Source organism: Protopterus annectens, chromosome 2.part1 (assembly GCF_019279795.1).
Source record: "Protopterus annectens isolate FY-2018-M chromosome 2.part1, PAN1.0, whole genome shotgun sequence".
In the NCBI taxonomy this organism is placed as follows: domain Eukaryota; kingdom Metazoa; phylum Chordata; order Ceratodontiformes; family Protopteridae; genus Protopterus; species Protopterus annectens.
Window position 1 is genome coordinate 267,381,781 of NC_056729.1, and position 15,434 is coordinate 267,397,214.

Genomic DNA, 15,434 nt, shown 5'->3' on the forward strand with positions numbered 1-15,434 from the left:
GCCACAGCTGAACTCCTACAGACTGAGTTTTAGAAGCTAATGTGCTTTCTAGCAGTATCTAGTGCTTCTCCAAGATCAATAAGCTATAAAGATCATAGGAAAAAATGGGAACTGTGGGATCAATACATGCAGAGGAGGAACAAGGTTTAAAAGAAGGCAGGATTTGAATAAGCTATATAACGGTTGACTAACAATGACTGGATATGTTAAAAGTGATGTATAATATTTGCAGCTACAGTTGTGTCGGCACAGTTTGGAATGTATAATGTTTGCAACTGAGATTGTGTCGCTATGGTTTATTGTCATTCATATAAATGGAACATAGCCTATGTCATACCAGATAACGTAATAAAAGATGTTTCTTGTTTAAAAAATAAGCTCTATCTTGCTTTGGCCAGCTATCCATTAGTGATAAGGAAGGACTACACTTTTAAAAACAAAATCCATGTCATTTTGCAGCCTTAAAGTGAGCTGTATTTCTGTAGAACAAAAAAAATAAGAAAACTATGTAACGATTACAGTAATGCACAGTTTTTAAAATGTGCCACCTACTCCAAAACAAGCAAAATTATTTACTTGTTTGCAGTATTTCATTGCATAAGGCAGAGATATAATATTCTAGTGATCTTTTAAACATGTAACCTGTTTTTATTTTTTCACTGGAATCCTTGCTTTGTTTAGTCAAAGCCACATGTGTCCTGTTTAAGAAAGAAGCCAGCAACTGCCTCTGTGAATGCCAATTAAGAGTTCAGTCCACTGTTTTTTTTTCCCACCTTGAAGCTGTCTATTTCTGTGCTCCTGTAGTCAGCAATAGCAACCCAGACTCTGCTAAGAGTTGCTGCCATTGAAGTATAAAACCTGTCCTCAATTAGGAGACCCTATCTGATTTTGCCTGCTTTTTCAGAGGCTCAGACCTTTTCTTGATCCCATATCACTAGTATTACACCTAGGGTTCAAATATATGCATGTGGGTTAATATCAATTTTTGATGTTATGTTTATATACTTTAACACAAACTATGTTAAGTTCATAATCAGTTAATTTAGAAAATACATTGTAAAATAAAAACCGTCATGAAGAGAGATTTAACATAGTTATTGTTGTTAATACGCAGTTACCTTGGTGTTCCTGTTCCAGTTTTTTCAGTTGTGATTCATTAATGTCCAGAGCAATTACCTTTGCACCTTCTTTTGCAAAAGCCTAAAACAGATATATATATAAGTAGTGAGACTGAGTATTCTACATTAAAATCCCCAACAACCTAGCTTTACATACAACAGTAAATGAGAACCTTGATCTCTTTTATTCTCTTAACAATAAAAGAGGTTATCAAGAAGAAGTGCACCAATTTTTTTTGGGGGGGTATTGTAAATATGGAAGGAAATTATGTTTCTTTATGTATGGATATGCAGTTCTACCACTGCAAGTCTGTAATAGCACACTTTGCAAAATCTTATTAAGGGGCCTCTGGGGCCTAACTGTGAGAACATTAATGGATCGTATTATATACTGGTATTACAATCCACTGTGCCTGATAATGCATGGCTCATCCACAAGTCATGCAAATTACATGCCCCTCAGCCCCTTGTGTAATCTGGAGAGTGAGCTACTCATCTGCTAATACACTATGACACTGTACCATTTAAATGTTTTCAAAATAACACAATGAAGTGGATGACCATGGTTCGAACCCTACCCTTCCCCAAAAAGTCCAGTTCAAAAACAGCAACATTAACATTTTCGTGTGTACAGAATAACTAGCACCATGAAGAGAAGCATAAAAAATTCAGTATAAAAACAACACAAAGATATGTTTTTCTGCTCAAACAGAAAAAATGATTAATTTACAGAGAGCAGTAAGGTCATAAACCTATCACAACTGCAGAACTGACTGCATAAAGTAGCTTTCTTTTTGCAGTTAACCTTCTATTGCATTAATGTACCATGCCCATACTTAAAAAGAATGTACCTGTCCAAATAAATACATACCTACATACATACATTGGCCATAGGTGAGAGTGTGTGTGTGAGTAAGTGGTGCGAATGAACTACCATGGCAGGGCTATCCATCTGTTGGTGTAAACACTGGCTCGAGATAATTGGCACTGCAGAAGTGACACCCCGACCCCATGTGTAAAATGGGAAAAGGGGCTGAGGATGAATGGATGGATACATACATATATATAAATATTCAGGCATATGCACTAATGCCCTTTTAGCCTGCCAGTATTCCAAAATAATCATTCCTATTATAAATGTCTGAGCTGCTCTTAAAATATCCAGACTAGTCATGCTTGCTTTAATATAACTTGGCTGCCTATTCCATGTATCAGCTACTATCTCAGAGAACCAGTTAGCATGTATCTCATTCCTATATAATCTTCTGCACAGGATTCTGTACTATGCTTTGACAATCCGCAAATATTTCCAGTGGTACTTGTCACTATGTGCCCTATATTCCTGAATTTGACAACTCCCAAATATTTCTAGAGGTAATTGTCTCTATGTCCCCTATATTCCTGAATCAGGTCTCCTTTTAAATATTTGTATGAAAAACTGTACAAGTTCAGAAATTTTAATTTTTCATGATAACTTAAATGTTCACATCTCTGGATGTCTTTGGTATTTTTCTGCTGTACTCTTTCCAATTTACTCATGCTACTTTTCTTATAAGTTTTCCTTATTATTATTATTATTATTATTATTTTTATTCCATACTCTAGTTTGGGTCTGATATAACTTATAGTTACGTCATCATTTCTGATTTCCCAGATGTTATAAATCTTTTTATACAGCTAATAATTTTATAACTATCATTAACCAATTGATTGACATGATCAGAAAGAACTGAAAGCTTTATCTACCCATATACCTAAGTCTTTAAGTGAGTCTACATTTTCAATTACTGAATGCTGTATTAAATATTCATTCTACAATCTATGCTTCTCAAATGTTATATGCTTAGTTTTGATGCATTTATCAAAATAATATTACCCAAATGATCAATTTAGTCAAGTTCTTTGCAGACATGTGCCACCTGTACCAGATGTAATCACTTTAGTCATTTCAAGTCATCTGTATACAGACTATAAAATACATCAGATGAAAAAGAAAGATCTGAAAGATGCAACCTAAACAAGTTTTGGGCTATGACAGAGCCCTGTGGATACCATAACTGTACCCTAGAATTTCACCTGTCCAATTGCTTTATATTTGCTATGTCAAATCTGTGGGCCATGCAGCTATCCATCTTATCAAGTGTGCATTAATATGTAACTGTTCTAATTTATTGATCAATGTTTTATGTATAACCCCATCAAAAGCTGAAGATAATTCTAAATTAAATTACATCACAGCACACTTTTTTCATTTATAGTTGTTATTATATTATTATAGATCACCATGTTACAGGTAGTTAAAGATCTACTTTCATCAAATGCATGCTAATATATGGTTTCATGCCATTACCTTTCAAATTTGGTCAATAATTTATGCAAAATCAGGAGGAGTGAGGTTTAAGGGAAGACAGGAATTCAGCAATTTTTTGTAATGTTGGACTGATGACAGTAGCAAAGAAAATATATGTGGTAATATATTGTATTTAAATGTATAAATGTTAAAATGGTTTGTTCTCTTTTCTGTTGGTGTATGTTTACCTATGTTTTATGTGATAATTTATCGGTTCATAGGTGACTTTCTTTGAACTTGCTGCCATGCCTTTATTTATAAGTTCAGCCACAAAGACAGAATTCCTCACTACTGCAGCTACCTGGTTTAATAAAGGTGTTTAAAAAGTATCCAAAATAACCTTCTCCATTATTTTTCCACAACAAAAAGTAAACTTTTGGGTCTGTATGAGTCTTGGTTTGTCCTATTCCCTTTTTGCCTAAAGATGGATTTAACTAGTGCATGTTTCCAATCTTGAGGACTCTCCTCATACGTAAATGGCCTGGTGAGTAACAGATATAATGGTACTTTAAGTTCGAGCTGAAGTATTTTCAGGTCATTATTACTAATTTTGTATCCTCCCTGAGCTTTTTTTGGGTCCAGTTTGCATAGTTCCTTTTCAATATAATCCAATTTAATTTCAATATCTGAAGTTACAAGAATATTACTAGCACAATTTATTGTCCCCCTTGTGGAACAAAATTGATTTGCATAAGATGTTGTACCTATATGACTTGTGTTTGAGAATAAATTTTAGACTCTACAGACAGTTTACGATTTCGGTTTATATATTTTTACTCCTACCACATCTTATGTATGTATAAAATAGTTTCATGTTATGCTGAATACCTTTACATAAATCTTCTTCAAAATTTTCATGATCTTGTCTCACAATATTTAATTTGTTTGTCCAGTATATTAATTTCAGTTTTCTAAGTTATAATTCCATCTTATTTCCATTTCTATTCCCCAAATTACCTAAATCTACCAAAGCCTCATACTTCTATCCAGTCTTCATCCTTCCAATTCTAGGTAAAATCCTCAAAAAAAACAAACAGGTGTCCTTCAGGAATTAACTGTCAGCCCACTTTCTTTCTCAGTTTGTATATGCAAATACCCATCTCTTTCTCATCGTATAATACAAATGACATGGCCATCTTTAGGTCCAGCCTCAACCACTTGGATCTGCATGCTAAATTCTAAGACGATCTTTATCTCTTACCTTGTATGTCTCACTTCCAATAAATGTCTTCAAAACACCAAGAAAACAAACACTGGCCATGTGGTTATGCTTCCCACTTCATTTTGAACAATAAATTCTACTTCAGCATCTCTTTTAATTTGCTCACATATTTAGCGTTTACACCCACAAGTTCTTACATCATCAAGACATTTATGGGGGCTGGATTCCTTAACAAAGTGACTTGGCAGTTAATAACAGTATATAAAATGGCAAGGTTACAGAAACAAAATTACATTAAATGTTAATCTAGGATATACTGCAGTGGAGATATGAATTACTTTTTTTCACCCGGTATTACATTCATATTTTCATAAGTGAGTGAGCTACATGCTACCAAGGGGTACAGCATGGAATGTCATGGTAGAAGACAGGAGAATATTCTGTCACCTTCTGTGTTTAATATGTATTTATGGTGATACAGGTGTGACATCTTACTGACTTTGGCATTTTGGTTCTACTATCATCTGCTTTTACATTTGATAAAAATTATAAAAAGTTATTAAAAGATCACATGGTGGCTAAGTAGATTTGTCTTTAGATTCTAAAACCTGTATCTTTAATAACATATATTTTCTGCATGCCACAGAGTTTAGAGTTTTTCTCTTGTGTCTGTCAAATATCAACCCTACCATCTCAAATTCATCTCTGTTCATCCTCATTTCACAAGTGATAGTCAGTCATAGGGAGGGGAAGCTGCAATCAGGCAGACATATGGGATTTTTCTTTCTTTCATGCCCCTAACCCCTATCACTAGTAGCTCATATGTGCATACATAAGTGCAAGCACCCTACTAACCTTCTCTGTGAATTTACACATCCACACATGGACTTAACAGAGGTTCACTTGTGAAATAGGCTTGATAGACCCATTGACACATAAACCCAGCCCATGTGCTGCATGTCTTGTACCTCTTTTTCCCATAGGTTCCTGAAGTGCAACAGACTGGACTACGTCCTCCTCCCAGGATGCCTGTGCAGGCTATAGCTGCTCACACCTACCTTCAGCCATCAGCTCTGCCAGCTGTTAAACGTGTGTATGAAGCACTAGTGGCTACATTCATTTCTTGACATTTCCATAAAAACTCTTTATTATCTATACCCACATTAGGTTGCTTCACTATCCTTAAACCTCTTGATGCATGTTTCCCTGTCATATATGCATTGCAAATTATGTTTTGCTTGTACATTTTTTTTCATTTCATTCACTAACCTTCATGTTTCAACAAATGTTTCTTTCAGCACATTGCATTATGAACCTGTGCCAAACTTTTCATACCCATTTAAACAGGACTTATCTGTTCCCAACAAGCTCCTAAGAACAACACTCTCCATCTATTTGGCTAAAACTGCTGTGTCATTCATCTACATACCAACTGTTCAGGGCCATAAACAAATGGTAAAATAAATACAATAACAAAAATGATTCAGTGAAATTAAAAAAAAATGTTTAACAAAATCATGCCAATACAAAGGGAAAGGATGTTATTCAAACTGAGAAATACATGTATTAAAATGTAAAAGACAAGCTTTCATGTCATCCAAGTTTTGCACAGGTCCATACTCACCACTACCAAAACAGATGCTAAATACATACCAGTTTATATATGTCAACAAATAAATCAGCAAACTGGGCGCCATAGTAGAAAACACATCTGACACAGATATCCTTCAGAAGGGTCTCACAGAAATGGATAACTGGTGCCAGAGCCATGGCCTAAAGTTAAATGCCAAAAAATGCATAGTCATACCCTTCGGGAAAAACAAGGTTACCCCTAGCTACCAAATAGGTGGCAATCCACTGAGCACAGAAGAAGTTATCAGGGACCTGGGGACCCAAGTTGATAGTAGTCTGTCATTCGACACCCATGTAGCCAAAGTAGTTAGGAAGACCTTCTACATTGCCCACCTTATCATGAAGGGATTCTCATCTAGATCAAGGGAGGTCATAGTCTCCCTATACTCATCACTCATCAGACCAATGATTGAGTACAATGCCCCATTCGGAATGTATCTGACCCGACACTTGCAGCAGCTTGAGAGGCCACAAAATTTCCTCACCAAAAGGATAAAGGGTCTCAAACATCTGTCCTATGCTGCCCGACTGAAAGAACTCCAACTCTATTCAGTCGCCACGCCTGCTCAGAGGTGACCTTTGCCTAACATTCAAGGCCATGTCAAACCCAGATTTGATGAATATGCTTCACCTCAAAAAATCTAGATCCGTCAGAGCCACAAGGCGGAGACTTAAACCTTGACACGGCTATTAATAGGACGTGCTGGAGGGATAGATTCATCACCCAAAGACTCCCTATGCTGTGGAACAAAATCCCGGTATATGTGAGGCAGAGCACCTCGCTGGCCTTGTTCAAGAGAAATCTTGACCAATGGATGGGAGATCGCAGATATACCCCAGGGATTACCTCAGTGTCACTGCTCGACAGAGGCACAGCAAAATAATGGGTATAGTTCCCCATACTAAAGGGGTGGCATAAGCCACAAAACTATGGGCTAGGCTTGTAAATGCCCTCGGGCAGATAGCCTAGTATGAACCTATGAACCTATGAACCTATAAGCAGCCAGTCGTAGCTCACACAGTATTCATTTTTATAACAGATCTCTTTCTCATGACAGGGGTCTAATTGACAGAGCTCCATCTATATGCATCAAAGCTTTATCAACCACTTAATTTCTTGGGGTTGCAATCAGTATAAAGACTGACACTACTGGAATATTTTAAATGCATTGAAAAACATTGAATTTAAAACTACAAACATATTAATTTTCATTCATGTCTCTGGATTTCAAAATAGTGGCCGAGCTGTGACGGCATATTTCTGTTATCACAGAGTCTCTTCCTGATGTATTGATTATTTTCACAATGTTTTAGTGATTCCTTCAACTGAAAATTTGGGACTGTCTTTTACTACAGTTTGCTGCTGCTTCTCATCTTTTTTCTTCCTTCCTTGAGATTTGCAGTTATTTTATTTGCACCACTCCTCTACAAATTACAGCAAATCTTTACTTTCATCAGCATGGATAGCAAACCTGGAGAGGAGATGGAGTCTTAACTTAGAATAGAACAACTTTTCTTTGATTTCAATATTAGAGAAATAAACTAAACCCAAAAAAGGCATAAAATGTCAGAAAAGGAAGAAAAATACCTTTTCTAAAATCTCCTTCTTATTGAACTGAAATAAACATTATAGCCATTACAAGTAGCTGCAGAACAATTACCTGCAAAATTCAATAGTATTAATATTACCATGGCTGAATTAGTTTCTAGGACTGTAGAAGCTGAGACCAGGATTTAAACAGGTGAGGACATTACATCTAGTGTTACATTCAAAGAAATCACATTTATGAAAGAACTGACTGACAGATAAGCAAGAAGTAGATGTAATAATACTTTGCACAGGGGTGCCAGCAAAAATATGAGTCTGCCAACCTACTAGATGTTATTCAGTACTTTCTCTTCCAAAGTACTGAGGAACCAAAGACAAAATAATCCATATTAATGGAAAGGATACACAGAACACTTCACATAAAGTCTGCTTCTGATACTCTCAGTCCTTAAAACTTCCAATAATAAAGCAGACTTAACTTGACAAAGATGTGAGTTGAAGTTCTCTCCAGATATTACTATGGAATATAAATTAGCAAGAGGACAACCTTTTCTCATTTTGCAAATTCCTGATTAAAGGTGTATTTATTTTCAAATGATCTTTCCAGCTAAACTATTTTATGTTTGTTTGTTTTCTGGAACAGTTGCAAATGTCAAATAGCTGATTTTTTTCATTCAAACCTGACTGAAAATTAATATGGAACAAAAAATGCAGAGCCAGCAGATACAGCGATTGGATAATTTACTTAGCTTCATGCAGTTGCGGTGCATTTTATGTTGGACAGACATCCCGACCTTTAAGAATTAGGGTTTCTGAACATCAAAGCAATATCAAACAAAAAAAGATATATAATGCCTTGTACAAACATACTTTGGTCCATACAACCAGTAGGTTTAATTTTATTATTATTGATATGATTTTTGGCAATAGGGCCAATAAATCCCAGTGGCACTCTATTCTCAATGCAAAAGAAAGGAAATGGATAATAAGACTAGGTACATTGTTCCCACCAGGGCTCAATGAACATTTGTGATTAGTAACCAATGGGATTGTTGTTAGCACTATATATTCAGCACTTTTTTCTGTATTTACTTTTTGTACACTGAGGAAGGCTGTGCTATGCCGGCCAAAACCGGTTTGTAGCAAATACTACATGCTGTGATTTTTTATGTCTTATAAAATATTTTGTCACTGTATCTGCTGGCTCTGCATTTTTTGTTCCTGACTGTCAGTTTTTTGAGCCGTGCAGTTGCCACCGTGCAGGAGGTCTTTTTGTTCTAGTGAAAATTAATATGACCATTTTTCTATTCAGTTAGTAAATCCTTCTAGGCTTTCTCCCTACCTAAGCCATTTGCTGCTGGATGCAGTTTTGATAGTTTACAGATAATTCAAAGAAGTCTTTCTTTTATATATTTACCTTCATGTCCAGGTCAACAAACTGCTAGGGTCCTTTTCTAGCTTATCTGGATGTTTTAATTTGTAGGCAGCAGTGCCTGGAGTTCTGTACATGTTGCATATGTTGAAGTATCCATTAATATACTTAGAATTTTTAAGACTCCTATTTTCTTATGCATTTTGTTTTTCACTACTGTTCTTTAATGTACCTTTCTATGTTGCCTCTCCTTAGCACTCGTACACTGTAGGTCAAATCCTATTTTCTGTTTTTAATAGGATACTTTCTCACAAATTCATTTTACTTTTGTCTCTCTTCTTTTTCCTTTTCTAAGCTCAGAGCTAGGTGTCCATGATTTGTCTCTGTGGTGTATGTGGTTGGCGCATGTACAAGGCAGATGGATGGTCTGAGCATGAGGGAAATACACTTCCTTTGAACTTTTATTCAAAGGAATCAGTAGAAGCAGACAGTCACATTTTCCTAGCTGCACCCTATTTACAATTTACACATGCTTTACTGATAAATTTGGGTGCTTTACACATTTAAAATAATTTAACCAGGATCTCATTTTCATATGTTGCAGAAAAGAGGAAGAAACCAGTATTCAAAAAACTCCCTCACCAGCCTCAGTAGAAAGCTGAGATCCCTCATAAAATCTTCCAAAGCTAGTTATGAAAACAAAATTGCCAAAGATTCCAAAGACAACCACAAGGCATTCTATAGCTATGTCAAGAATCTAAATGGAAATACTCACATCTGCTCTGAGCTACAGTAGAATGGCACTAGATATACTGATCCCAAGGATATTGCCAATATCCTGGCAGATAGATTCAGTGCCAACTTCACCCCCTACAGGGCCCATCTCAATACAGAAAGAATGCCAAATTCCGGTAATCACGGCCACTCAGGTAAAAAACGCACTCTCCAAAGCCAAGAATATAGAATCCATGGGACCAAATGACATCCCGGGCTGTGTACTGCATGAACTACAAAATTAACTGGCACCTCACCTATGTGTCATGTTTAATCATAGCCTCACCTCAGGCTTTGTGCCTACAGAGTGGCGCACAGCTACAGTCATCCCACTCCACAAAGGGGGATCCACTTTGGATCCCGGGAACTACCTTCCCATCAGTCTGATGAGCCTGATCTGCAAGGCCATGAAACGTATTATCATGGAACTTATAAACAAAAACATTGGCAACCTTCAAACACTGGACCCCACCCAGTTTGGGTTCATGAAGGGCCGATCTTGCCTCCTGAACCTGATTGACTTATTCGAATCAGTCTCCAGAGCCGTGGACAAGGGTAAGGTGGTTTACACAGCCTACTTGGACCTCACCAAGGCTTTCAACACTATCCCCCACTCTGGAATCATAGATAAACTTACTAAGCTGGGCACTGATCCCTCGATGAGTTGCAAACTGGCTTACTGACAGAACACACACTGTAAAAGCAGCCGACTCCAAATCCAGCTCCAGACAAATGACAAGTGGTGTACTGCAGGGTTCTGTCCTGGGACAACTCTTGTTTGGCATCTACTTCTCTGAAGTACAGGCCAACACTAAGGGACTCTGGCTTACAAAGTTCACAGATGACTGCAAGCTGGGAGCCATTACTGAATCCCCAAATGATGTGGATATACTACAAAAGGGCCTTACCAAAACAGATGCCTGGTGCCAGAGCCATGGGCTCAAGCTAAATGCTAAAAAATGTATAGTTGTCCCCTTTTGGAAAAAACACATACCTGTGAACTACCACATAGGCAGCAGTACACTAAACACCGAAAGTGTGATAAGAGACCTAGGGACACAGGTGGACAGTGGTCTCACCTTTGATAACCACATAGCCACAACAGTTAGAAAATCCTTCTATGTGGCACACCTCATCACTAAGGGCTTTTCATCCAGAAAAAAGGAAGTCATTGTCCCTCTGTACTCATCCCTCATCAGACCCATTATAGAATACAACGCCCCATTTGGTATGTACCTCACAAGACATCTGCAACAACTGGAAAGGCCACAGAAATACCTCACAAAAAGAGTTACAGGCCTAAAGCAGATGCCTTATGCTGACCGTCTAAAGAAACTCCAGCTATAGTCTGTTGCATATTGCCTACTCAGAGGTGATCTCAACATACAAGGCCATGTCAAATCCAGAGTTGTTGGACATGCTATCCCTGTGAGCCACATGCTCCAGGGATCTTAACCTTGTCATCACAATAAATAGAACATGCTGGAGGGATAGGTTCCTGACCTAGAGACACCCCATACTCTGGAATAGGATGCCCATGCATGTCAGGCAGAGTGCCTCAATGGCCCTCTTCAAGAGGAACCTTGACGATCGGATGGGAGATGGAAGTTCACCCTGGGGATCACATCATAGCCCTGCTAGACAGGGGTCCAGGAAAGGAAATATTTGTGGGAAGCAATAGCCAGGGAATCATTATAGCTAGGCTTGTATAGGCCCTAGGGCTGATAGCCTAGTACCTACCTATGAACCTATATTATAGCACTTTTTACTGCAGGCTGAGCTGGAATTAATATTTCTTCTTGCCAGTTTTCCACCAAGAGTACTGTTATAAGTTCTCTTTCATTTTTGTTACCCCCCCCCCCCACACACACACACACACACTTTTGAGTGTGTGTTAGTCAGACTTCATTCAGTGAAAAGTATAAGCTGGTCTCTGCATTAGCCTTCTGTTAATCAATCCAGTCTACACATTCTCTTTTTTTTTCAAATAAGCCCACTTTTAAACACACTGCACAAAAGTATTCTACTTAACATATCCCCCTTAATTTGTCAGAAAATAATGTGTGTTTTAATGGCTCTATCATCTTCTCCACACATTTGCCAGTTCATGCAGGTTAGTTTGGTCACTCAAGCTGCTAGTTGTGTGTTTCAACCCCAGCTTACTTAGTCGCTTTGTACTGTGAATATTATAATGTCTGCTATGAAATTAGAGCTCCTCAATGCTTTTCTCTTATTATACAGGACCATGATGAAAGTCTGCACTTTTAAACAGATTCACTTGGGATTCAGAATGGCTTAATGTGACGCAGAAGCCCTCTCTTGGAAGGTTTCCACAGTGCTGCAAGCCTTTTGAATTTTTAGACTGGTCTCCTGACATGGATTCCCCTAATGAGGATCTTAGCACTAAGATTAATCTTATGGGCAAAGCAGCATGCTAATCCAGCAGTCTTAGGGAGTGTCTATTGCTAATTAGCCATGTGCTCTCCCCCTGAAAATGATTGCAAAGTCTGCTTTAGCCAGACTAGTAAAAATTTAATTTAGGAGGAAAAAGTAAATGTCATGTTTTGAAGGCAGTCACCCATTCAATCGTATGGGAGTGTTTATGATAAAACAGTGTAAGAAACTTCTCTGTGTGGAAGATTTTCAGTCCATATATCTCTAGTTAATCACTGTATATTAATCAGATCAGACAACAGTAGTAGAAGTAGCGAACTTAAACTCGTCTTAAGTCAAAAAAATAATAAAAAATATATAATTTGAAATATTGTACAGAATTACTAAGAAGTCGAAAGTAATCCAAGCAAGGCAGACAGTCTGTTTCCCATCGAAAATCCTTTATTAAGTATACAGACAAGCGATCCAAGCAAAACAAAAATAACAGAGTAATAGTTTCCTCACAAGCTTTCTAAATATATATATATACTTTTTATTAGGCAAGGGAGTGGTTTATTGTGCTATGTTATTGGCACACATGTTAAATTCACATCCCTTCCCCCATTAGTGTGACATTCGAGCTGGTCCTGCCTTACTTAGTAGCCGTCATAATAATATAACCCTTATGTACTTTAAATAAAATTTATAATGATGCGTGTGTGCTGTTTCTCTAAATGTTTGTGTGAGTATGGGCATGGTGTGGGTGTTTAAATGTGTGTGTGTGTGTGTGTGTGTGTGTGTGTGTGTGTGTGTGTGTGTGTGTGTGTGTGTGTGTGTGTGTGTGTGTGTGTGTGTCTGTGTTTGTGTGTGTACTAGAGTATGTAGGGGGTGCCTTTGCAAATGCCACGCATAAGATCTAGGGAAACACTAGCACTGATATGTTTGTTGGCACAACGTTTGATTCAGAGACAGGTATTAACACCACTAACGACATGTTTCTTAGTGTGGCTTTATCATGTCTCTGAATCAGACTTTGCCTCGGTCTTGCTAATTGACCTTCCTGCACTGGACAATTAGCCTGATTGGAAAGACATTCTCTGGATCCCAATGTCTGTTTTTGCACTAAGTGTTAAACCAGATTATTGTCTTCATTTTATGCCTTAATTAAAGTTTTCATTACTGTGATGTTTTGTTGCATTTTACAGACTTGCTCAGGGTTAAGATTAAAGCTTCAGCTAGACAGCTGGTTACCTTACTGTGTTTTCTAGATCATCTCCTCTCCAGTGCATCTGTAGGTCATCTAATTTTGCTTTGGGCATTTTCATTTCTATTAGTTATAGAATAACTATAAACCCCAGTTTTCTTTGTTGTTCTGGACTCTGGGTGTTTTATTTCCAAGAATAAAAATTAAACATTTTCATTATTTTTTCTTTCAATATACAGGAATTTTATACAAAAATTTCCCATTAGAATGATAAATTTCAAACCAGAGCTTGCTACTTTACTGTATGTTTTTTCTCATCCCCTCCCACATGCATCTATTGGTCCATGAAGCTTTGTTTCAGGATAGTTTGGCTGTATATTTTACCCTCAACTGATTGTGTAGCTCAGGACTCTAGACACTACACTTTCTGGTATAAGATTGCAGATTTTTACTGCTTTTCTCTCACCATAATGTGCTGTACCCAAAGTTGGAAGAAAAATTTTCAAGTCACATTAAAGCCAATTTTTTTCCCTTTAGTTACTCTGAGCACCTTAATGTTTTGTGTGTGAGGACATAATTTACGGCTATAGACTTTATTTCTTCATTATTTTATATCCTGAAAAGACATGAAACTGTCTCAGAATTTTCCACAACACTGAGATGTCCTTTTCCAGATTTACCAGGTACAAAAGAATATGATATGCAAATAAAGTCAACTTTTCTTGATTACCATAGCAATTATAGCCTTGTATTTCTGAGTCCCTTACTTTCTTTGCCAACGGCTCAAATGTAAAGCAAATAACAAAGGGGAAAGAGGACACCTCTGCCTGGTTCCTCTGTTCAAACACAGCTTATCTGAGAGGAACCCTCCCACTTTAATTTATGTCTCTGATCCTTTATATAGCCTTCTAATTAACCTTATTATTGTATCAGGAAATGCAAATGCTTCCAATGCTCTACTCATAAAATTCCAGACTTCTCTGTCAAATGCTTTCCCTGCAACAAGACCTACCAACAACATAGGTACTTTCTTATATTCTGCTTCCCTCTGGATCATCACTGTTCTATTAAAGTTATCAAATATTTCCCCCCCCTCCACAAAGCCACACTGATCCATACCTATCAAGTTTGGCAACACCTTTGCTATTCTTTTAGCTAGTACAGACATAAACACTTTATAATCATGGTTTAAAACTCAAATGGGCCTATATGAAGATGGGTCTGAACAGTCTTTGCCATTTTTAGGTAATACAGCCACCACAGCTTTCTTCCAAAATGTTGGTGCTTTCCTCCTTTTAAAATACTGCTAAACAAAACCTTCCAGATCTTTTTCACTTTCTTCCCTCCTAATTTCAAAACTTCCACAGGAATACCATCTGTTCCTGGAGACTTTCCTGAAGCTTGATTATACACTACTGTTCTTCTCTCATCAATTCCTATCTTAACTGTTAGGTGTTGAGCCTCGTCTACCTCTAACGTTGGCGTAATTAAGTCTTCCATAAGTATTTCCATTTGAACTCTTTCTTGATTTCCACATTTCTCTGCTTTATACACTTTTTCATAAAATTTCTGGACTGTTTCTAAAACATCTACAGGATCTCTTGTTATTTTTCTCGTTATGATGACAACCATTTCAACATTTTGTTGCCTAAGTCATATGCTAAAAGGTTTTGTGCTCTGGAGTGGCCATCAGAAATAGTTGCTTAATTGCAATCTTTCTAAACTCATGTATATTGTCCAGATACTCCTTTATTTTCACTTTAGCACTCTGCATTTGCTTCTCCTCTTGTTCTGTGAGATTCCCCATATTCTGCAATACTTTATCCTTTGTCAGCCCCTCTAAGTAATTTCTATAACTTCTTAACAGTATCTCTTTCACTTTTATTCAAAACTATTTTTA

At 37.3% G+C, this 15,434-nt stretch overlaps 1 protein-coding gene across 1 annotated transcript in view; it reads right to left on the reverse strand.

Annotated features, from left to right (window-relative positions):
* The window catches only part of BDH2 (3-hydroxybutyrate dehydrogenase 2), a 285,246-nt gene that overhangs the window by 175,596 nt on the left and 94,216 nt on the right, over positions 1–15,434 (reverse strand). The window contains exon 3 of the mRNA XM_044062123.1: positions 1,119–1,200. Within this exon, the coding sequence (XP_043918058.1) occupies positions 1,119–1,200 (82 nt within the window). The remainder of the gene's footprint in view (positions 1–1,118; positions 1,201–15,434) is intronic.